Source organism: Sebastes fasciatus, chromosome 4 (assembly GCF_043250625.1).
Source record: "Sebastes fasciatus isolate fSebFas1 chromosome 4, fSebFas1.pri, whole genome shotgun sequence".
Classification (NCBI taxonomy): Eukaryota; Metazoa; Chordata; class Actinopteri; order Perciformes; family Sebastidae; genus Sebastes; species Sebastes fasciatus.
This window is the reverse complement of record NC_133798.1, coordinates 21,663,656-21,688,611: the sequence shown is the minus strand read 5'-3', so window position 1 is coordinate 21,688,611 and position 24,956 is coordinate 21,663,656. Positions and strand designations below refer to the sequence as shown.

Here is a 24,956-nt window from a genome sequence, read left to right as displayed (position 1 = left end):
GTTTCAGCAACTTATACAATCATCCGATTCTTTCCCACTGTATTTTCATTTTACAGCTGTCTCTTTGTTTTTACACAAAATTTCACAACTTAAAACAGGGGGGTGGGGAGAGAAAACACACAAAAAAAACAAAATTTCATCTTAAACTATAATTTCAATTGAATTCAGAGACAAAGGGGAGGACACATACTTAAACAATCCAAAGAATTAAAATTAAAATTTATTTTTCTTCAATGTGTCCCTAATACTCTGTCGTATCATAGACCTACAACAATGATTAATAAAAATTAAAACGTAAACAAAAAACAGTTATTCATTTCCATGTTTATAAATCCACAGGGAGCCACTGGAGAGGAGCTGAAGAGCCTCATGTTGCTGACCCCTGGTCTAGAGGGACGGTCTGCCTGACAGTTCCTACTCGGGGGAAATTAAACCCCGCGAGTCGGTGTTCTCGTTGTCATGGTGACTACTGTTTGAAGACTGTTGACTGATGAGTCGCTAGCTGGTTACAGTTAGTTAACGTCAACGACTACAGGTCATTATGATGTCCTGACACATGTTAGTCATATTACATTATTATTAACCCGATACAAACATGTCTGACACGCTTAAAAACGAAGATGATTTGGGAGCAGTTTTACTGGAGGTAATGTTGTCTACCTTATAGCTCACGTTAATCACTAGTTATTTACTTTACTAGAGAATATAGTGTTAGTTAGCTAGGTTAGCTAGGTTAGGCTAACTAGCAAGCTAGTTTGTGCTGTTAGTTCAAGTTAACAGGTTTGCTAAATTAAGACCACAGACCAGAAAATAACGAACTAATATTCCATAAACTGTTAAAGGTCCCATATCGTGCTCATTTTCAAGTTCATACTTATATGTTGTGTTTCTACTAGAACATGTCTACATGCTGTAATGTTCAAAAAAAACTTTATTTTCCTCATACTGTCTGCTTGAATATACCTGTATTTACCCTCCGTCTGAAACGCTCCGTTTTAGTGCATTTCAACTGAATTGCAATGGAATGCGTTGCTAGGAAACAGCTTGGGTCCATGTGTACTTCCTGTCAGCTGATGTTATTTACATACACTGCAACAGGATATAAACTGGGTCACATTTAGTATGTTTATGTTTAAAACTGTGTAATGGTGTAATTATTGTATATTTGTGACATCACAAATGGACAGAAATCCTAACGGCTTGTTTCAAACACACAATTTCTGAATACGGGCTGTGTGTGTTTCTCCGTATATTTAGCGTTTTGATAGTTTAACAGTATTTTCATAGCACTTAAACCTGCTTTATAATATAAAAGACATTAGACATAGAAAATCTATTTTTTTTTACAATATGGGACCTTTAACATTTCTCTTTCTTTTTAAATCTCTAGATATAAATTTAGCTAAACTACCAATACGCAAGAACAAGCTACAAGTTAAAGTCAGTTGTTAGTAGTTGTTGGCTGTTTTTAGACCAGTTATCCACAGTATATAACCTAGCTACTACACATGACTGTATATTACAGCTTCAAGAGGATTTGAGACAACTCAAATGTAGTCTTGAGAGCATCACTGTCAACGAAGGGGGAAAAGTACTGGACATTCAAGCCCTGGACGCTGCCATTGGCAAGACAGAGAGTTGCATCAGGGTGAGGATGCTTCATGCAGAATAAGCTCTGATAATATTATTGTTGAATATACATCAGACAAAGGTTGCTGAATTACAAACAGATAACTTCTCTGTTCTTTTATTGTCAATAGAAGCATACAGAGGATTACCTGAAAACTGTGTCTAAGCAGCTGCTGGTTCTTCCAAGAATTGAAGACCTACAAGAAAAGAAGCAGATTCCCAAATGGTAAGTAAGGAGAAGCTTAGATGTGTTGTTTACTAAATAATTGTCTACAGTGAAGACACTTTCCTTCACCATCTCATTGTTAGAACTCTTAAGGAATATGTTTTGAATTGTATAAAGTCTGGTTGTGTGTATTGTGAGTTTGACATAGAGACATTACACAGGAAACCTGCTCTGGGGAATATCCCAGATGTGCGTCCACAAAGGGAAAACCTTCCAGGGGCTTCACCTGGGGAAAAGGTAGATTATTATTCATGTTCAGAAATGAAAACTATTTGTTTTCACTGAGTAATATAGAGTATAGCTACAAAATATATGGTAGGTAGGTAAGTTAGAAATTCAAGTATTCCATTGTATTAAACATTAAGACAACAAGTAGACATGGTGTGATAGAGCAGCACATGAGACAAAAAGAAAATACTTTTCTGCTTAGCACAAATATACATATATTTAAATATTTGATAATGCTAATTAAACTTTTCCTCTATCTGTCTTGTTCAGCACAAGTCAGCATTAACCAGGCGTTTGCTGTGTAATCCTGCTCATCCAAACAACAGAGTCATTATGCACCAGAAATTTGGGATATCACTCCCTGATGTCCACAAGAGGAGCACAAATACAGTAAGTAATCTGACTATAAATTTAGATTAGTATAACTTGAGCTGTAGATTGTATTACATTTTTTTACGCCATGCATGTTTTCCATAGAAACAACACTTTACAGAGAGGTTCGATTAAATACTTTCAAAATACAGTATATGTATGTTACATGTCAATACCTCATTGTGATGTACTGTGCACTCCAGGTGGGTTTAAAGTAAACACTATGAACTTAAAAATGCTGCTTGACTCAGGTCTGCCCTGGAGCTTTTCAGGCTCTCTGTGGAATCAAGATGATAGTTGATGTTTTTCTCCCATAATTATGTACTGCAATTTGTTGTCAGATTGAGTAGTATACATAACAATCATGGACTGTGTGACAGTTAATTCAACTGTGGCTTTGTAAAACGGAACAACCAGGAGAATTTGTAACTTTTTATTAGTTGCAGAAATCAGGCTACATCTGGTATTTTGGCTTTCATACTTATGGAGCAGATTTTCTCATTACACTTCCATCTTACTGCTGGAAAGGACTATAATCAACTATAATAATAAACTATACTCACAATAATATCATGTCCTCCAGTTAATTTTGCACAGTGAGATTGATCTAGAGCAGAATTGATTCTTGTTATGTTGAGTCTTTGTTGATATTAATTGTAACATACAGCACATGCCTCGGGAAAAATTTGATCAGGAAGCATTACAAGAGTTTCTGCTACAACTAAGATGAATTGGATATCATTGCTCCTTTCCCCGATGCTTACTCCCTTAATCCCCAAAATAGACACTTTATGCTGGAGTGAAGAGTGATGGTACAGGTCTGCATTAATAGACGCTTCAAGTCTCATCCTCAGAGAGACAGTGACATAAAGGTCACTTGGTTCAGTGATGACAGCCAGCACTTGTCACAGCAAACAAATTAATCTTTGCAAAGGTCGACATTAGTTTTAGATATATTTTACACACTTTCTTTTCCAATGTGTTTTTGGTAATCTATAACTGACATGAGAAATAGCGGCCAAGACTGTCACTCTGATATAGGAGAGATGGAAGTGCTGGCTGCAGAAAGCGGAAAGCAGCAGATTGCAGCACATCAGCATTCTTCTAAAGAAACAGGCGCCTGATTGCTGTGCTATGGGCTGCTGGTTTACAGCTGTCTCAGGACAGAAGTGGGTACCTTGTCCAGCATGCCAATAAGACAGCCGTAGCTTCCCCAACTGCTAACCACTGGCTCTCTGCCTGCTGCCTCCTCCTGCAGCTCAGGCCAGCTCTTCTCCACTCCGTACCCATGCCAGGAAATGAGCTTTTGCATTTTAGCAATTTTACAAAAAGGCGCCACCTTTTCCCAACCCCATCTGAAACAGATGTGTGCCTTTGAGGGGAGATTCTCCCAGCACCTGGCTGCTACCTGTGGTCTGTCAGAGAGCTCAGTGGTCTGAGGAGAACGAAGGAGAGGACATTAGGTGGCAAGTCTGGAGGATCGGCAGCACAAACTTTGTGTTTTATGAGTAATGACACATTTGAATCTGTTTATATTAAACTAGGCCATTAAATCAACTTTTAATTTTATTACGATACGGTACTGTGTTTTAAAAATGTTTATGTTTAGCAGAATATAATTGCTTTGTGAGTTAAGATACACCTTTAATCTACTTTGTGATTAATTGATGTAGGGTTAGATGGGTTACAGGACGGTTTACAACTTTGCCAGTTCCACTTTTATGGCTCTCCTAAATTCTTAATGAATACAGAAAATCTATTGTTTGTAATCATGTAGGCTATCCCAGGCCTCTCCTTTATACTTACTCTGCTAAAAAGTTCTGTTTTTCTTACATCACCAAGCTGACATGAGTCTGATTAATGGTTGGTTACCTCCCACACTTACAACAATATCTCTAGAAAAGAAAGAAACTCTAGCTGCTGAAGAAAAAACGTCCAATATAAACATGCTCAAGCTCTCAACTTGTAATTGCTGCATTTATTTTGTTGAAGCTAGGGCCGGACTTCTTTAGCTGTGGGCAAGAACTTTTTAGGGCCAGACAAGGAAATACTGGACCAGGATTTGGTAGCATTGCATTGATTTTATTCATATCAAATGTACAACCTCTGATCTTATAAACTGTTCTGTTAAGGAAAAACATCACAGAATAATCACTGGCCTAAGTCTTCCAACCATTGAACCAAAGGGCCGCCATGGCCTGGCAACGTCTGAAGAAGACATTGGGACAGGTAAACAGATATTTCACCACCTCACCAACACCTCACCTTTTATACTCTAGACAAATGCTCATTGAATGTGCGTTTCAGTTGGTGTTTGTTTGATGTTTATGACATTTAACTTAGCATTCTGTTTTCCATATTATTGTCTTGTATTTTCTAATCTTTTCTAGGACAATGTTTTGAAAGTTGTTTTTCTTATTTTCTATTTCCATTTGTGCCAGATACAAGTTTGCTTCATATGTCGATCCAGCATAAGGCGGCCTCTCTTCACCCCAGAGAGGATTCATATTCTTCTAAGAAAGGTCTGCTGCCCTTGGACATATTGACATTAATAAAAGTACTGCCACTGTGGCAATCCAATATTTTGAGAGGGCTTCTATGCAATTATGCATTTCTGTCTTCTGTTTTGCTCTCTTGCCATTTCTCTCATTGTTTTGTCTTTTAGTTTAAACCCCTCAGTGACTCTGTTGTAGTAGGTACAGCTGCCACAGCTGTTTGCCACCGATAGAGTACAGTTGAGCCTGTCTGTTTGTGACTTTCTGTCTGATAGGCTCAAAGTCCAGGTGCCACAAGATGCTGAAATGGGAAACAGAACCTGGATCCACCTGCGAAAGAATAGGCAGAGAATGCACACCCGTCTGGACCACCAAGACACCGCCTCCCTCCACATCCTCCAAGAGCATGGCCCACAGCGACGGTTTTATCCCTAAAAGCTGTCAGGTGAGAACACTGTAATCATTTTAAATAGATGTTAAATTAAATCAAGAAAGAGAAGCCGAGAAAGACAATATTTCAATTCCTTTGGAGCTGAAGTAGGCGAGATTGGAGCAAATATGATTTTAAAAAGTTATTTTTACAAAACGGTTGCTATATCCTGACAGTAGTACATGAAACAGGTAACCTGAAAAAAATCATGTGCCTCTGTGTCCTCCGGTGCTCCTAACGGCATCTGCAAGATTTCACAGACCGGAGGAAAACAAGCAGTCAGAGCTGATCTGAGGTCCGCTGTCCATCTGCTATCTATGAGAGCCGGCTGTCAATCACTCGCGAACTCCGACCAAACGGTCAAACTAGACAGCGCTGGTCAAATATGAATCAATATTCTGTTACGTTAATGCCTATTCAACTCAAATGTTTTCAGAATCATCTTGTAGTGCACGGTTTAGCTGTAAAATGAGAAGGTTTGTGACGCGGCCGCCATTGTAAAATCTGTTGAAGGAACGCCAAGTTCCGGTCACATGACCAGAGCACAGCCAATAGGAACGCTCTCTCAATGAAATGACCTGTGATTGGTCAAAGTCTCCCGTCACGGGCTAGATTTTTTTAAAGCCTGAAAACAGAGCCATGAGGAGGAGCAGAAGTCTCTTTATCTCTCAGAACACTTGAATTACAATATGCTGAAAGGTTATTATGGAATTTTTGCCCAATGATGCCAAAAATATACTACCTACTGCCACTTTCACTGTATAAGTAAACTCTAGGTTGGTTGCCTCTCACTTGTTTCCCTGTGTTCTGTAGGATCTACCTGTGCAAGTTCGAGTAAACATCAGCAAATACCCCTTTACCATCATAAAGGGACACATCAACCCAGTGGCGACAGATTTCTGTCACTTCAAGCAGAGCTTTATCTTGTGCTGGAGCAGTGTGGTCGATGCTCTGGAGGCCCTAGAAAAGCTGCTCAGGGACTTTGCTGTGCCTCTAGCCAAAGTGAGCGGGGAGCGACTAGTGGAGTTTGGCCATGGTTGGGATAATGGTTGGAGAAAGGCTTCCCCAGTGACCAGCCTCCTCTCCGTGCTTGAAAACTGGGAGGAGGTGTTGAGTCTGGTCTTACGCCCAGGTCAGCGCTACAAGGGAGAGGGAGGCACTGAGGCGGCTGCCATCCACATCCAGTCCTGCTGGAGGCGCCACTCAGCCCAGACAGCCTACCTGTGCCACTGCCGCTGCAAGTGGGCGGTAGGCATCATCGCTATCTCATGGTTGATGCACGCTCAGATGCGTCGTGTCAAGAAGGCCCTGCAGGCCCGGCGTTTCAGACAACTGGAGAATTACCGCAGCAGAGCCCAGGTGATGTCGCTTATATCCAATGTGTGCTTTCTCTCTCTCTCTCTCTTACTTAATATTGCTCTCTAACCTTTTCAAAGCTCGCCTTTGTTTTTCTTTTATCCCAATTTCTCAAATTAGAGTCAGACTTTTATTTATGACTTTTAAATTAAATTAGACAAATCCAAAATGTGGATGCACTTGGTTCCATCTGAGGTATAGTCATTTGTTATCTAAATTAAATTATCTGCATAATATTTTTACTTTGAGCTTGTGTTTTAAAATTTAAATATAACCATTTAACTCTAGAAAAAAACAGGTTAATTGTTTTAAAATATTGTTTAGGCTAAAAAGAAAATAATTTCTCTACATTTCAGCTTGTTAATATTAAGTTCTATGTCCCATTCTGTGAAAAGCATCAGTCAAAATCTTTGTTTGAGCAACATCCTTTCAGAGGTGCCAAGAGTCTTTACTACTCTGAATGAATGAGTATAAGAGTAACAACAGAAATTGGGCAATGTCGCATCAATAAAAAAGGAGGGACATTAATCATGGCATGTAACGTTAACTAAAATGTGCTGCTTTAGTGCTTATAGTTTGGGAATAACAGAAACACAGAACAGCAGAGGGGAGCAGTGAGACAGATGAACAGAGGAGAACAACAGAAAGAAGCAAGACAACCATAAGACATCAGAGGAGTTAGATGAACGGAGGGGAACAGCAGAAAGAAAGAGTGAGACAGATGAACAGTAGAGAACAGCAGAAAGAGACAGATGAATAAAGTAAAACTGCAGACACATTGATAGCAAAAGAAGACAAATGGAGAAACAGTGATTATGAGGGCTAGTGATCGAGGGCAAATAAGGTACCCAATCCATTCCGATGGTCAATTACACTACATGTAACAATAGCTAAATATATAATGACGTACTATAAATATTATAGATGCGTTAAATATTTTAATTTCAAAATGTGTTGTAGGTTTTAAAATGAAAACAGATTGTAAAGGTAAAATTATTGTTTTGCAGCTTAAATGATTGTGAATGCGGTGGCATCAAAAACCAATTTAATTTAATGCAATTAAATCTTTTAGATGTTCTGGGGGTATGTGCCTTGTTAAGCTGTGAAGACCGATTTACTACATTACATTACTACAAATATTTCTAACTTGTAGAACCTTGCAATCCTAAGCTCAAGAAATAAAGACCTGCTTCTATTTAGCTCTTCAAGAGAGCGGCATGACAGCACAATTTTCCCAAATGCAAACTGTTCTGTAAATTTTTCCCCGTTCAGCGTAGATGTCATGTCGGTGCTGTCACCTGGGTTGAACATCTTTTAGAGCGCTGAGACAATATTAATTAGTGCCTACAAGTTCATTTAGTTTTAACATTGGCGTGTGTGTGTATACATGCACTAAATGTATGTTCTCGCTCTTTAAACATTCATACCCTGTTAATTAAGCCTGCTAATCTTCCCCTGGCAGTAGCATCATGTACCTTGCTGATTGAATTAATTGTGAGAAGATGTTTCTAAAGTAAACGCTTAATTTAATTAAGGTGGTATTTTATGCTTGGTTTGCTTCTGTTAGCCCAGAGAGAGATTGGCTTGATGTGTTTTTGCTATGCAGTGATGATTTGTGTGTGTATGTGTGTGTGTGTGCGTCCAAGCAGTCCCCTCTCTGATCACTCCTTTCCTCCATCCCCAGCATCTGGCAGCCAACTGGAAACACATCCAGTCCTCCAAGAGGACCATTATCCACATCCCTTCATTAGGTAGCTTTCTCTGCCTGCTGCACACACACGCACGCACGCACGCACGCACGCACGCACGCACGCACGCACGCACGCACGCACGCACGCACGCACGCACGCACGCACGCACACACACACACACACACACACACACACACACACACACATCTGATGTAGCAGCAGTCATCCCCTGTCTCACCACCACTCTGCTGCCCCAGTCTGTGGCCCTGGTGGAGGCACTCTGTCTCGTTCAAATGACTCTCTGCAGGAAAGCACTCACAGGATGATGACAGTCCCCATGCCAGGGAACTGAACAATTTAGTCTCAATCGCCATTTAATTTGCAGATTAAGCAAATGAAAAGCCATTATGTTGGAATATTTGCAAGAGGCACAAAGGTCTTATTTTATTGCTGTGCAAAAAAACAAAACACACACACACACACACACACACACACACACAAAGAGGAAGAAGCTGCTGTGTATTTGCATCAGACATCAAGCTATGATCCGTTCTTGTTCTAATTTCACCACGGCAGTCACATTTAGACTGTAATCAGGCATGTGCATTGTAAATCATTGAGCGATTGTCTAAAATTATTAAGCCTAATTACTAGCAGATGGAATGCTTTATTTGCACTTGGGGTGGCTACAGAGAGTGCTGTGTGAGCAAGGATAATTAGAAAGTTGAACCCCATTGTTGTTAATTAGCATGAATCCAATCATTTAATTACCTTGATTCAGTTGAGGATTCTCTCTCAGGCAGAAATCCAGACAGACATAGAGTGAAATCCTGGAGGTACCACCGGATGTAGCTCAGTGGTGGCTGGACATGGTGCAACAGGACGCCCAGCACACTGCACCTGCTAGTTATTAAGCTAAATTAATCATCAGATTGCACTGCTGTTGATTTGACTTAACTACCCGTCCCCCAAGTCTAGTAGCGTGCACATCTGAGGGCAGTTGTACAGAGCTACAGATTTTTAATAAAGCCAGTTAGAGATGATATGAATCTCTCTCTGAAAGTCTTCTTTTGTGACCTTGTTCTGACAGGATACTCCCGGAGCCAGCGCATGAACTTGAGGCGATTTGACGTCCTACAGAACATCCAAATAAGCAGACTGTGTGATATTAGAGGTAAGAGTGTTTTCCAGCCTCACCTCCATATACACACATTAACTTCCTCTGTGTGCTTTACTGTAAACATGTAATATTGTATATTTCAAGATGAAAAAGTGGAGGTGATCTACGTGTGTCCGCGACATCTGGGGGACGACATTTTGCACTATTACACCAGCCTCCTGAAGTGTGATGGAGCCACAGTCGAGGATGATACCGTGACATCCTCCTCGGTCAGACGCTTCATCATCCTCACACCTGAGGCTGTAGATTATTTCCCGGTAAGGTCAATCACATTTTTGTGCACAAACTTCAAAGAAAAAAACCCTGACAATGCATTTCATTTTTCAGCAGGATCTTAGAATTGTATTGCACTGTAGAGATGCTACAAGCATCTGTAGTTTGTGAATCCTCCTCTAGAGGGTACTAGAGGAGATTGTTATTATACAGTTCTCTTACACTCTGTGTGTGTTTAATATTTTTCATTCCCTTTTACTACTTTTGAAATTAAACATCTGTGTTATTTCGAGGTAAACACACTAGAGCTATATTAAGTTATACTTAATTAAAATACATGCAAACGGTCTCTAGCTGGTTTTCAGTAAATAATTAAATTCCATATTACTTGGTTTATTAACTGTTTATTCCATCTAACTGCTGCATTTTCAGAAATTCAGAATTGTTTTGATTACCTCAATACAATAAAACGAAGGTGTTGTTATATTGTCTTTTTACATCCAGCCATTCTATCCATCTTTTTATATGCCTTTGCACGAGATTGAATGTGCAACATGACATGGTCTTCCTCATTTCTTTCTATTGATTTTCCTGCTGTTTTGTTGTTAAACTGTGCCAGACGTGTTGCTGAGATGAATCACTGCTACCCATGGCTGGCAGCGCATTCTGCCAGTGACAGAAGGGATAATTCCATGTGGATCAAATAAATACAGATGTGAAGTAATTAGTTATATTCCCAAGGAGCTCATTGCTAGCACACATTAAAGATGTGAAGGATAGAGGAGGCCTCCCACAGGCAGCTTTTATCAATTCAACCTGCTGGAATACAGGAGAGGTTAAAGCCCTGCTGGCTATTACAATAATAGATCTGTTGTGTGTACACAGTGATAAATCAGGTCAAGAAACAACCCTTGGAAGACACACTCAGAACTCTTAGCGGCAGCAGAAATCCTTTTTCCCCCTTTTCTCTTCCAGACCCATAATATGTGCCTGTCCACGCTGCTAAAGTACAGTCCACGCACCCTGAAGCGCATCAGGAGCCTGATCCAGGGGAAGCAGGCCTATATTGTGGGTGGAGTGGCCCACATGGATGACCTGGCAGTGGCCGATGAGCTGGGAGTGCCAATCCTGGCTCCAGAACCGGCTGTTGCACAGCTCTACGGCACCAAGTCTGGAGGGAGGAGGATCTTCGCCGTGGCGGAGGTCGATGTACCCCCCTGTCAAGGAGACATCTACTCGCTAAACCAGGTCAGAGATCAAAAACTCAAATGCATACACAGATAACAAGAAGAAGAACACATTTATTGTAAGGACTGTCAATGGATTCAAATATTTAATTGTGATTAATCACATGATTGTTCATAGTTAATCACGATTATCGCAAATTAATCGCAAACTTTTTATCTGTTCAAAATGTACCTTAAAGAGAGATTTGTCAAGTATTTAATACTCTTATCAATATGGGAGTGAGTAAATATGCTTTCTTTCTGCAAATATGTATATATATATATATATATTTATTATTGGAAATCAATTAACAACACAAAAAATTACAAATATTGTCCAGAAACCCGTAATGCATTTAGCATAAAAAATATGCTCAAATCATATCATGGCAAACTCGAGCCCAACAGGCAAACACAGCTGTCAGTTTGCTGACTTGACTATGACTTGCCCCAAAACGGCATGTGATTATCATAAAGTGGGCATGTCTGTAAAGGGGAGACTTGTGGGTACCCATAGAACCTATTTCCATTCACATATCTGGAGATCAGAGGTCAGAGGTCAAGGGATCCCTTTAAAAATGGCCATGCCAGTTTTTCCTCGCCAAAATTTAGCGTAAGTTTGGAGTGTCGTTTACCCTCTTTCACGACAAGCTAGTATGACATGGTTGATACTAATGGATTCTTTAGGTTTTATAGTTTCATATTTCATTTTTAGTATCTTCACTCGAGCTTGATACAACCTAAAAATCACAAGTTGTGTTAATGCGTTAAAGAAATTAGTGGCGTTAAATTGAATTTGCATTAACGCATTATTATCGCGTTAACTTTACTAACTATTAGCCCTAATTCATTTGTAATTAATTGTATTATTTTAGTTTTAGTTTCTCATGTCTCTCTCTTGGTTTAGCTCCATGAAACACTGGCTAGGCTCTTGACTCAAAACATGGATGTGCAGCGCTGGCTCTTCAAGGTGGACTCTGAGCACGGCGGCCGTGGCACAGCATACTGTGATGTACGCCACCTTAAAAGCTATAACTGGGCCCTACAGGAATGCCGTCGTTACGGTCCTGAGCTATGGAGCACAGAGTGGATTCAGGTAAATATGTGACTCAGAGGATTACGTCATTCCTTCCCTGACGTAAACAATAGGATCACTTCTTAAAGGACATTTTACACACTTACTTTTATGCAATGTTTTATTGAATTTGCTTGAATTTTGGTTTGTATTTTTATTCATTTCCCTTATTACTTCTCCCTAAATTGATGTTTTTTACTATTATGTCTTGTTTTTATGGCTCCCTCCAAAGCACTGGTTTTAGAAAAGTGCAATACAAATAAAGTTTATTGCTATTATTATTACACTCCCACCAATGAGGGATCAGCCATTTAAAGTTAACATGCTAACAACTAGATACTTAACAGATAACATTACAGTAACAGCCAGATATTAAAATGGAGATTGTGCTCCGTGTTGAGATGAGACAGCTCAGAGAAAGGGTTAGATTCACTTGTGTCACTGAATGAACAATAAGATAGGTCACAGTGAGGTCAGAGAGACGCCATCATTCAGCCTAGAGTGGGTGTCTTAACAGTCACAATGCTGGTCCCTGTAGTACAGTATTTTGAGCATCGTCCCCAGAGCCACAGAACATTAAATCAATAGATAAAATATCTGTTTATAGACATAGCCGTTATCCATTCTCTGAGGCAAACGCATCAAGTAGTGTTGATGTGTTGGGGAGAACAGAAACCTGTCCGATTGTATTAGAGCCTTAACTCACCTGGCAGTGACAATTAAATCACAGTTCAAAGCATTTCTTTCTCTGTATATGTGTATATATTTATACTAGGGCTGTCAATCTATTCAAATATTTAATCGTGATTAATCGCATGATTGTCCATAGTTAATCGCGATTAATCACAAATTAATCTCACATTTTTTATCTGTTCAAAATGTACCTTAAAGGGAGATATGTCAAGTATTTAATACTCTTATCAACATGGGAGTGTGCAAATATTCTTGCTTTATGCAAATGTATGTATATATTTATTATTGGAAATCAATTAACAACACAAAACAATGACAAATATTGTCCAGAAACCCTCACAGGTACATTTAGCATAACAAATATGCTCAAATCACAACATGGTAAACTCAAGCCCAACAGGCAACAACAGCTGTCAGTGTGTCAGTGTGCTGACTTGACTTGACTTAAAGTGGGCATGTCTGTAAAGGGGAGACTCGTGGGTACCCATAGAACCTATTTCCATTCACATATCTTGAGGTCAGAGGTCAAGGGACCCCTTTGAAAATGGCCATGCCAGTTTTTTCTCGCCAAAACTTAGCATAAGTTTGGAGCGTTGTTTAGCCTCCTTCTCTGCAAGCTAGTATGACATGACTAGCTTTAAAACTAAAGAAATTAGTGGTGTTAAAACAAATTTGCGTTTTATAGCATTAACTTTGACAGCCCTAATTTATATAAAACCTTTGTGCAGATTCACAGCTGAATTTGTATTACAAATGCCTTGAAAGTTTATTGAAGTACAAATGACACTAAACACTTAAATCCTTAATTGCAGCTGATCTGCTGCTCTAGCATTACAGCATTGAGCTTTCTCTCTCTGTGTGTCCATAACACTCATTGGTCGGGTCTGGGCCATTCGTAAAGAGAACATTTTAGTACAAGTACGGTGTGTAGCGTTAAAAGTGTGACATTGTAATTATTCTATAAATCATCAACATTTGCTTTCCCCTCAAAAACTAAATTCAGATTTAATCTCAGACCTAATCAAAAAAAATAAAATGCACGTAATCATTGGTAAACCATTCATTTAGTACAGATCCAATCTACACAGCTTCTGAGCCCCTGGCTCTTATTTCTCATATGCTTACAAAGTAGCCTTTGATTTTCTGTCATGTGTTAATTACCGTATTTTGCCATTTAACTGGGAGCTTTGTGTAAACTAATTACAGGCTAATGATTGTGGGCTTGGAGCACAACGATTTTACTTTTTATTCCATTTGAAAGAACAGCAGTCATCTCGAGCTTCTTATGGCTCCACTCTGTTTTGTTCCTATTAGCTCGTCCTCTGATTCATAGTGTATGTGCAGTGCGGGGCTGTAATTGTTGTGGCATCGGTGCTGTTAATTATGGCAGAGAGTGGCTGAGCCACAGCCAAGGTCCATAATGGTGGCTGAGGCAGCACAGGAAAGTAAATGGGGTTTGTTTCACCAGCTGGGGTCCCATGGAGAGGGAAGAGTGCCGAGGCCCCCAGTGTAGGCCGACAGCCTCGAGGCTTCTGGGCCATATGGACACAACACTTTAACTGGCCTTTATTCTACACCTTGCTCTTTTAATCAAAGCAAAGCCCACATCCTGTGCTCCTCATTGCATGATTTTCTTTCTTGTGACATTGTTTTCTCCTAAAATGTATTAGCTCCTTAAATGTATTACATCGTCCTTCTGCTGTTGTACTTGTGTATACTGAAGATAGCAATTTGGCTCTATATGCTGAAAGATTACAGAACAATGTTGTTGATTAGATAGAAACATATGAATATTTTATATCAGCGCATCTTCTCGCCGTCCTCTCCTCACAGCAGAAACTGCAGATAGATGTTCAAACATGGCCGTATATTTTGAGATATAACACCCATTAGCTGAAAAGAAGTGGACCTAATTGCGACGGCAGTGACAGATAGTGAACAGGATAGATACGGAATATTTGCATTTAAGCAATAGATGTTTAAAGCTATGAAAATAATAGCAATTTAATTAATTATTAATGAAACACAAATTGTCAAATGAAGCATTTTAAATATTAATTCATAATTACCAAGAATAACACCAAGATCATTGTTTACCAAAAAAATAACAAATAAGTGATGATTGGAGTGTATATTATACAAATACGTTTTCAGTGGAATGTCTCATAGCCTTTATAATCACTGATAAAGTAGAGCGGGGATTAGAGAGTGCACTTGGCCTCAGTCTACACAGACTGTGTGCATATTTTTGTAATTATTGCTTGTTCTGAAGAGCGCAGCATGAAGAAGCCTGACTCACAAGAATACCATGTGGTCTTTCAGAATAATACCAACAATCAGATCCCTTCTGGCTATGTAAAAGAAAGCCTAAAAGGGTACAACGGGAAGGAGGAGGGCTTCGCAACCACACTATAGGAGCTTCCACAGAGGTCTGGGAGATGGTGAGGCCCACAGCCTGCAGCACAATGTTCCAGCCTGCAGAAAAAGCCCCCCAGGCCTCTTTTAGCATTTACACAGAGAGAGGTTAAAGACATGTAGATCTGCACCCATGCAACGCCTGAAGGGGGCCACACACACACATGCACTTAAGCGCTCACACAGCTTGCATATGGATCATTAGGCACAAGAGGGTAAAAATTACACCTAATAGCGTCAACAGATGGAGTGTTTCTTTTTGTCACGCTGTGTACAAACAGATCTTGAGCAACACCTTATTTAGGTTAAGTTTGTCAACGAAATGGGTCATTTGATAATCACTACCATTGAAGAGGTGCGGGACATTTTGTGCAGATGTTTTCCGTCTAAATATTGTGCAGTCTGTGATTGCATGGAGGATTTTAAATATATAATGATCTGTCTTAACGTAATTAACCTGGATTTACCTTGATAAGATGTTTTTCCTGTAGTTCACGTTTGCTTTGTGTTTTCACTGAAGGTCATAAGTGCTTTTTGTGCATTTTTTTAAGCAGAGGAAATGTTGCTGCCCTCGTGCTAAGATGTTAAATTCAACCAGGGATGAGGAGGATGTGATGACAAGAGAGCTCATTTAGTGTCACACATGAATTAGTCATGGGCTGTGGTAGATTAAGGTTGAAGCTTTGGTGGAACAGTGCTACAGAAAATGAATATTCATACAAAAATGTATGACTAGTCAGATTATATCCCTCTATTCCAGAGACTTGCTGTAGCTTCTCAGTTGTTTCACTATGTAGTAGACAGATGAGATGGCAATCAAAGAGGCAGGGCAACATCTATTTTATTTATGACCCGATTGCTTGGCTTTATGTGGACACCAAGCAAAGCCTGAATCCTATCACAGGGTACTGTACGCAGTTTAAGTCCAAATAATTTATTGCAAAATACCTCTCTTTCTTTGCCCCCCCTGTCCTGCTGTTTTCTGTGAACTGCATAGGCAAAGTCCCGGGGTGAGCTTGCTCTTCCGTTGAAAATGACAACCGTTCCCTTACACTTTTTGCCGCACCATTGTGTGCTTTATGGTTTGTATAGGGGGAATCACTGTGTAGCGTTTGACCTCGCCTCTTACAGTACTTGAATACGATGATGGCTGTTACATGACTGGAATATCAACAGCATAATCTCCGGTCCTGTCTCCAGTGAAGCCGGACGGCATACACTCAAAACAAAGTTACGCTCTAGATAGAACGATGGAAGAACAAAGACATTATTTCCATTCAGAATTCAGACAAGTTTCACATATTTTATTGTGTATGACCAAATTAAAGCCTTGTCTAATGGTCATACCCTGACATTATTACATTCAGAAAAACCTGTATTTAAAAGAAGACTCAGCACTTTGACTCGTCATACAGTCTACATAAAGCATTCAATTGTACTTTTATAACGCAGTATATATGGTATAAAATGACCGCTAAAGGTTTAGTGGAGTCATTGTTGTCAGAGAAAAAACAGTGTACTTGAGTTGCCAAACTGTTTAAGAGACACCTAAAACAAAAGTTAGAAATTAACAGCGTAATTAAGTGGTGAAACCATTATGGCATTTCCTAGTTACAGAAACAAGAGTGATATCGATCTCAGTCGAGCCCTGATTGATCCCCAGATAGATGAGGGTTAGCTCAGGCATTCATCAGCTGCCCAGTGGAGAGAGTTGTTATTGAGGGCAGGTGCTGTCTCTGTGGCTGTGAGTTAAAACCATTAGACTCCTGAGGCCTTCTGATAATAGGCTGTCACTCACAGATAGACCGTCCCGCGGCATCCATCAGGCACTCGCGCAGAAATTGAAGCAGCCACCAAAGGTCTCGAGGATAACAAGCAAGTCACTGGAGTCATCCGGATAACACAAGGGCATTTCCACTAATGTAGTCGACGCCCAGAACGCTTTGATAACGGGACGAAATAAAGTTACTGACTTGTGTTTGAATTAACAAAACATTCATAATGTCCTCAGATCTGTCATTTTGAGTAGATCCCCTAATGTATGCACCTTAACTTTCTCTCTGCAGGAGTCTGTGCTGCTTAAATATTTAGATGAAATCCCAGATTGGCTCGCTCGTTACGCCCAGCCTGCTAAAACCTCCCGCTATCCCAACTGGGCCTGCTTCCTGAAGACCTTCCTCAGGCAAGGTCAGATATCTATTGTCAGCCCTGAATGCTATTCACCTGCTAATACAACCATTTGGAATATGCTAACACACATTTCCTACGTCCTTCCTACTTCCCAGATGTTGCCTATGTGACCTGACAAGTTTAATACATTTCATGTTGGTTGTTAAACAGCTGCTAGGAGACGTTCAGGTGCTGTATCATTGGTAACTTTTTTTATTTTCTCTGCTCTCGCTGTGTGTCCAGGCGGTGTGGTGGAGGCCTACCCCCCTTCAGACAGCGTCACCTGTCTGACAGTAGATCTGCTGCTGGAGCCCGGGGGTGAGGTGACCATGCTGTCCTGTGGAGACCAGCTTCATAGCTCCTGTCAGCTGGAAGCTATCGGCTCTACTGTTCCTCAGACCTCTGTACACCCGGAGACCTTGCAATCCATCTGCATGCGTGTGGGCCAGGCCTGTCTACAACGCCTTATTGTAGGCTACGTCTCCGTGGACCTGGCCACCTTTCTGAACCGCAACACCAAGGAGCAAAAGGTGAGACTGCCTTAAATATGGTCTGGGCTGTTGCGGCATGTGGCGTCAAAGCTCTCTATTTCACCATATCGGTGAAAGAGATCAATGTTTAGGCTGGATCAGGGAGCCATATGAGCTGATAGGTGTCCCCCCTACTGCTCCCCTGGGATTTGGTAAAACAGGCAAGGCAAACAGTGGGCACAGGGACCAAATGTGTCACAAGGCCATCTAATAAACTGTCGGGTCTTATCGTGTCGATACACTGATTCCACCATTTAAGGCTTGCCCTTTAACCTCGCAGTGCCGAGACATTCAGAGGCGCCTATCTTTCAGACAATAGGTCATTCTAAAGTGATTTGGCGGCTTCACAGGGACACCCTGTCAGTGTTTAACCCCTAGCTGCTTTACCTGCAGTGGTCTGCTGAAATGTGTCTCGTTGTTATAGCGAGGCACCGTCGAAGCCTCATCTCATTTGTCAGGATTAAGTTTTGATACCTTCTTGATTTATGATATTGGAAATGGGCTGGTTTATGATGGTTTAACCTCTGCTCCCAACATGTGGCTACATTGACTGCTTATTGATCCAGAGCTGTAAAATGAAACGCTTTGTTTATAATACGGTCTATAAAATACTGAACCTGCAAAACAGTGGAGAAAGCTCTAGAGCTACGGTATGTTACAGTTTTACGTGAAAAAGGACACTGAATGTGTTCAGATTTTTTTTTTTTCTTTAAAAATCCATCAAATAGCGATACATCTTCCTCTTATTCAGGACATTTCAACACATCTGGAATATTTGTTTTTTTCTCGTCATTGTTTGAAGCTTTGTTTTTGTTTGCATTCATAATGTATTCTCAGTATAAAAAAATGGATTTGACACTAGCTAAGGGCATGCTTGCCACTAGAGGGTAGTCTCTTATGGATTAGATGTTAACACACAGTGTGAGCAAAGCAGTGTTCAGACATTGCAATTTGTATCGTAAAACTTTTTTATTTTTTATTTTAGTGCATTAGTATTATTGGTTCCTTCAAGACTTAAAATACAGATTTTTTTTTGTCAGTAGTCTTGACATGGACTGTGGATTTTATCGCATTTTATTTATTTTAAGGTAAGAAAAAATACATCTCACAGTATTTTTTACATTTCAGAAATTAATTTACGCTCTAAATTGTAATTTTAGTGACACTCAAATGATATGCTATTTCTCAAATGTATCATATGAATAGGAGCTGCCCTTTTCTTTAACTTGATATAATGACAGCCTTAAAATTAATTTTCAGTTTCAATGTTGACCCAAAATTGAATGGGATTCACTGACAGCATAATTAAGAACAGCCTATAAACAGCATGTGCTTCAATAGAGGCAGGAACATTAAAGGCAGATTCTTAACCATCTCCCCGCACACAGAGCAGACAGAGGAGAGCCACATGGGCAAACCTGTCTGGATTTAAACATCAATTTAGATTCAAACCTGTTGCTAAAAGCTGCCTACTTTATTTGATGGGAAGAAGTGGGTCACATATGTTTGCCCTTGCAGTCTCTCCTCACATTGTGGAGCGGCGGGGCCCCAGCTGCAGCATCAGGGTTTTTAATGAAAATGCAAGGCAATAGAAAACAGGTACAATCCAGGCTTACATTTCCCACGGCTTTGTTAAGAGCGACAATGAGACATTGGAGTATGATTTTTTAGTGAGTCGAATGAATGGCGCGGTGGAGTGTGTCCATCACTCAGGCCCAGGTATCAACCTGATGCGTACAGACCAGCGTCTATCCAGTGGCAGCTAATGGTGGCCGAGTGCAGCACAGAACTTTTGATAATCATGAAATTACACAGCTTGCAATTGTTTTGATGTGTGCTGTTTATAACACTTACTGCATATACTGTATATCCTCCTCTATGTCATTCTCATATAGCTTGTATTGTCAAAATGTTGAAATTACAACATTTACTCATGAAATTACAAATTTAAAACTCATTGAAAAACTGTTCCAGATTACCAACTACAACATTGTAGCTCATGTTGCCTAAAATAATATTCGTATTTCTTCAAGTGGTTCATTGGAAGTGTTGTGAAATATTTTTTGTATTGTAGAGCACTTTAAAAATTCATACACTATCATAATTTTGAACTGATGATCTGAAATTATGAGCTAATAGTCAATTATTCCATTGACAAAAAACAAATCAACAACAATTATAGAGCTGCAACAATTAATAAATTAATAGATTATTCGTCAACTACAAAATTATTAACCCACTATTTTGATAAAAAAAAAATTTAAAAAATAAAGTTAAAAGTTAGAGTCAAATTTCTCTGATTCCAGCTTCTTAAATGTGAATATTTTTTGGTTTCTCTACTCCTCTATGACAGTAAACTGAATATCTTTGAGTTGTGGACAAAACAAGACATTTGAGGACGTCAACATTTTCTGACATTTTATAAACTAAAACCACTAATTGATTAATTGAGAAAATAATCGACAGATTAATCGACAATGAAATTAATCGTTAGTTGCAGCCATAAACAATTATGATAGTTGATTCATCGTTTTGATTATTTTACAAAAATGCCAAGTTTCTCTGGTTCCAGCGCCTCAAATGTTTGCTGATTTTCTTTGTCTTGTATGATTGTAAATTGCATATCTTTGGGTTTTTGGACTGTCGGTTGGACAAAACAAGACAGTTGAAGATGTCGCCTTGGAAAATGTGAAGCATTTTCTGCTATTTTCTGACTTTTTATTTAAAAAAATTGTTAAATTAATCGATAATTAAAATGAAAGTTAGTTGCAGCCCTAGACTATATGACCTATGTTTCACAATATATTTGAATTTTAATAAAAAATTAAATGTTATAAGTGCATTACTGTATATGGTCAGATATCCATGCGTTAGTGGAGATGAAGTGCTCAGGTTACAGAGACTGCGGCGTTCAGACAGGCAGCGATTTGCATTCAGTGGCAGGAGCGTTTACTTTGACAAATAGGAACCGCAAAGGGAGGCAGCCGACTGCCACTTAGTTATTAACAACTCCTTCACCGGTGATTTATTTGCCACTTTTGAAGAGAGGGCATAGCTATTAGGTTATTATTGGGAAAATTAGCCCTGTTTAAGCAGAAGGCTACGACCATACCTGACCCCTTAATATACTTATAATGATGCCATTTACCATACATATCTGAACTTAGCTTCTCATCAGACCTGTGCCACACAAAGTAGCCCAAGGCAGACTGAACACAAATATGCAGGGAAGGATCTACTTTGTGCACGTGTCATTCCACAGCTGAATTACCTAAATCTGTCGAGCACACACCATTAACCGTGTTTTCCTTTCCCCTGCCTCTCAACATGGATAACATTGTAAGGATTAAAAGGTACTGACCCCTCTCTTTACAAGGATTGCTGGGTGAAATACTTTGATGTTCCATTTTTTGTGATTAAATTGGAATTTAAGTTTATAGTGTCTGTTTTTCCTCTGCTGTGACACGGGGTTCACGATGTCTTGTTTGCAGGTGTGGGCTATTGATCTGGACCTCGCGTACAGTGACCAGCTGGCCATGACCCAGATGCTTCTGATGATGACTGGAGGAACGCTGAATTGCCGCACAGGCTGTTTAGAAGTGCCAATGCCACTCCGAGAAAAATGCTGTGAACACCAGATTGCAGCCAAAGTACCATTTTATATTTGCTTATAAGGACAGTTTTGATAATGTCACATTTTTCTTAAACAGGAGAAGGTTGATTTTAAATGCTATAGTAGAAGTTGTATACAGTGTCCTCAATAAGAAAGAAACCACCAAGCAAGCTGAGCCTTTAGAAGACATTATTATACCACTGCAGTAATCACAAAGATAGATCAATGTTTTCCTCTTCATTTTTGTTAAATACAACTAAATACTGTAATTACGCACTGAGCTCAATTGGTGTTTAGGTGCTGAATTCATTATCATTTTGATAGATGAGCCTAAATAATCAACACATTAATAATTCATACCATTTTCATTATGCATGTGTATGCATGCTTGAGCACCTCATCAACCTGGTGCCAGGCCTTAAACAATAGAGTTCTTTTATTAGCACTATGCCTGAGTTTACGCTTGTTAATCTGCGACTTGTATTATTTTATCAAACATTCATTTAGTCGGTGGCCCGGTGCTTCAGTACAGCAGTTGAGCCACCACAGTGGTTAATGGCTTTAGCAGTGGCCATCATTAGGGGCCTGCATATTACAAACACAATTAAATCCCTGTTGGACACTTTTATTGTTGTGTGAGGGTCCTGTGTTTGACAACCGCGAGCACACACCCATCACAGCGAGTTACGGGCGATCTCCTGAGCTCACAGAGGCTTAGGCCTGCTCTTTTTTGTTTCCCAAAGGTGCCTGAGAACCAGGAACATTTTTATCCTCTTGAGCCCTGCCACTTTTAAGTAATCAACCTCTCCAGTGTTACTTATGACACCCGCATGCTCAGAAACCCTCTCTATTATGGTGATATGTATTGTGCGTTGAGTGGTGCTTTTGTGCATTTGGTATAGAGCTTTTGTCTGGAATTGAATGCAAACATTTGCAGTCCCAGAACTGTGTTTTCTTTGATTGGCGTCGTACAATTAAGCTCATCTTGTATTTGGCATGTCTTCTAAACATTAATTGTTCCTCCCCGCAGTTAATTAAGAAAGGCCCAACAGTTTACCACATGTGCCCCGCACTCACTCATCATGTTTACTAATCACACACACTCCCCAAACTCAGCAGTGACCCTAAGGACATGAGTATGCGGTTCAGCCATCTCTACACACACCAACACCTATTATACTTTAACTCCAAATATAATAGAGCATCTCCAGCAAAAAAATGTTTTAGTCTTGTTTTAGATTCATAGAGAGACTAATGCCAACAATCACACACTCACATCCTGTTTTCTTGTTTTCTTGTTTACAGCCTCCTGTGGTGAATCGTTATGCAGTTATCGGGAGCCACTTGTTTCACTCCAACCTCTCCATGTTATACCATAATGTGTTCTTTATGGTGTGCAAGGCTCATGGTATAGGATTTAACATGAAGGTGAAAATTCTCACTCACATCACAACACTCCTCATCTCTGCTTGAGGCTAGCAGGTCAGGCTTTAGCTGCTGCAAGCTAGGGGCGTCTCAAGAACCGATACTTTGATACTTCGGTACTTGTTTTTCTGTTGTACCGAAGGTAACGTAGGTACTGGGGATCAGGGCTCGAGACTAACGGTGTCCAGGCATCCCGGGAACAATAGAAATTTTCCCTGATAATGCTACATTATGAACAACAAATCCGTGTCAAAATTGGCAGGCTAGTTAACGTTCTGCAGTAGCACAGTCCTGCTTGGCTAAATAAGGAGCTAAGAGCTAACGTACTGAGGTTGCCTTGAGCTACATTATTACATAAAATATAAATTATAACGTTATCATGATGTGTTTAAATGTAGTATTGTACAATTTAGTTTTTGGCGAGTAATTGGCGCATCATCGGATTAATAATAGATTCACAAAAATCAGTATGCAAACGGTAATAAAGGGCTGGATGTTGAAGTACATGGGATTTATTGTTTTACTTTTGTTTTTTACCGTGGTATCGTATTGGGTATCGAGAATCGTGGACTTTTCTCTCGTATTGGTATCAACTACAACATTTCTGGTATCGTGACATCCGTACTACCAGAATAACACACCCAAATCTCGAGTTGCATTGTGGGTAATGTAGGTGCCAGGTTTTGACAAGGAAGAAGAACGTATGTGATAAAAAAAAAACTTGATATCTCTGGTTCTGCTCCACTGATTTTGATCTTAAGCTGTACATCAAGAGTCCGACGATGTTAAAGGAGTGCAATGCTGAATCGGTGGAGTTCTCTTTTAATCTGCTCTATGTGATGATGGAGCTCTGCTTCTCACTGTGTGTTTGTGGCTTTTACTTTTCAGAGGAAGCAAGGCACTGTTTTTGCTGTTTACGACAACAGCGAGCGACGCAGCATTGGAATGATGTAAGTATTTATTATTGCTGAATATTCATATACAAACAGTATTATTGAAATGTAGGGTTTATTACCAGGGGAAAGAATTGTGAGCACATTAAGGTTTGCTTTAACCTCCCTTTGTTCAAAACAGTAGCGGATTAGGTGGATGAAAGACTTCTCCAGACTGAGAGGAAAGACAATTCTTTTAGAGGATTAACATGCCACCTCTGGCTTTGTAAATGTTGGTACAAACTGTAGAAGTTGTTAAGCAGAGGGTTATTTAACATATTTATCACTCAAATCCTTTAGCTTACACAGTGCTGTAACAGTTAAATCCAGCTGTGCTCATCCCCCTAAAGGCTGAAGATGAAGATGTCTGCTGAAAGTTTCATTTAACCACCACCATCAGATGAACAAGGTGATTGTTTCTTAGCGGGCAACACGGGGAACATTTGTAAACTCGTTTGTTTGGGGTGTCGTTAATAGAACCGTCTCAGAGGATCTCCAGGGAGCTCTGGTGACCTTTGCTCGGAATCTGTCAGTCATTCATCAGGAAATATCGCCCTCTAAAATGCACGGAGAAACCAATTTTAAGGTACCGTGTTAATGACTTAACGATCCCTCCTCAACTATATCATGAAACTTGCATCTTGAGTGAAAGCTCTGATCAGCTGGAATGATTTTTTGCTGAAGAAAATATATATTTTCAAATGAAAGATTGTTCCCATGTGGAATAATAATGGGTAGTAGTTTAACTTATTTTATCTTTTGTTTTTTGGAGGAGCTGACCAAGAACATAGAAGATGTACTGATGAGATGACTGTTGAGAACCAGATGCCAGCGGTGGAGGCAAACCTGCTGCTTAGACAGCTGCTTCACCAATAAACTCACCTTCATCTCGCCGAGTTAAGCCATCATGCCTTAGCCCGCTTTGATGTCAAATTACACTGTGAACACTGGAGATGAATCAATGTTGATCAAACACACAGATAGCTGAATTAATTCCTGATAAAACATTGTCAGAATCTGTCATGAGCCTTTATAATAAATGGTTTTGTAATCTGTTT

General features: G+C 39.8%; 1 protein-coding gene across 1 annotated transcript; it reads left to right on the top strand.

The window, feature by feature from the left end:
• Positions 1-462: 462 nt before the first annotated feature.
• Positions 463-24,954, top strand: iqch (IQ motif containing H). The gene is made up of 21 exons (XM_074632791.1): positions 463-646; positions 1,526-1,648; positions 1,761-1,855; positions 2,017-2,092; positions 2,354-2,473; positions 4,588-4,684; positions 4,897-4,977; positions 5,226-5,395; positions 6,194-6,739; positions 8,421-8,487; positions 9,518-9,601; positions 9,692-9,864; positions 10,796-11,068; positions 11,954-12,142; positions 17,296-17,416; positions 17,642-17,928; positions 21,420-21,578; positions 22,847-22,969; positions 23,855-23,916; positions 24,376-24,484; positions 24,671-24,954. The coding sequence occupies exons 1-21, from the start codon at positions 596-598 to the stop codon at positions 24,707-24,709; spliced, it is 3,045 nt and encodes a 1,014-aa protein (XP_074488892.1). The 5' UTR covers positions 463-595; the 3' UTR covers positions 24,710-24,954.
• The last annotated feature ends 2 nt before the right edge of the window (positions 24,955-24,956 follow it).

Coding starts and splice junctions, on each gene's coding strand:
- iqch (XM_074632791.1), top strand. CDS start 596: ATGTCTGACACGCTTAAAAACGAAGATGATTTGGGAGCAGTTTTACTG. Junction 647..1,525: donor TGGGAGCAGTTTTACTGGAG/GTAATGTTGTCT, acceptor TGTATATTACAG/CTTCAAGAGGATTTGAGACA. Junction 9,602..9,691: donor CAGACTGTGTGATATTAGAG/GTAAGAGTGTTT, acceptor GTATATTTCAAG/ATGAAAAAGTGGAGGTGATC.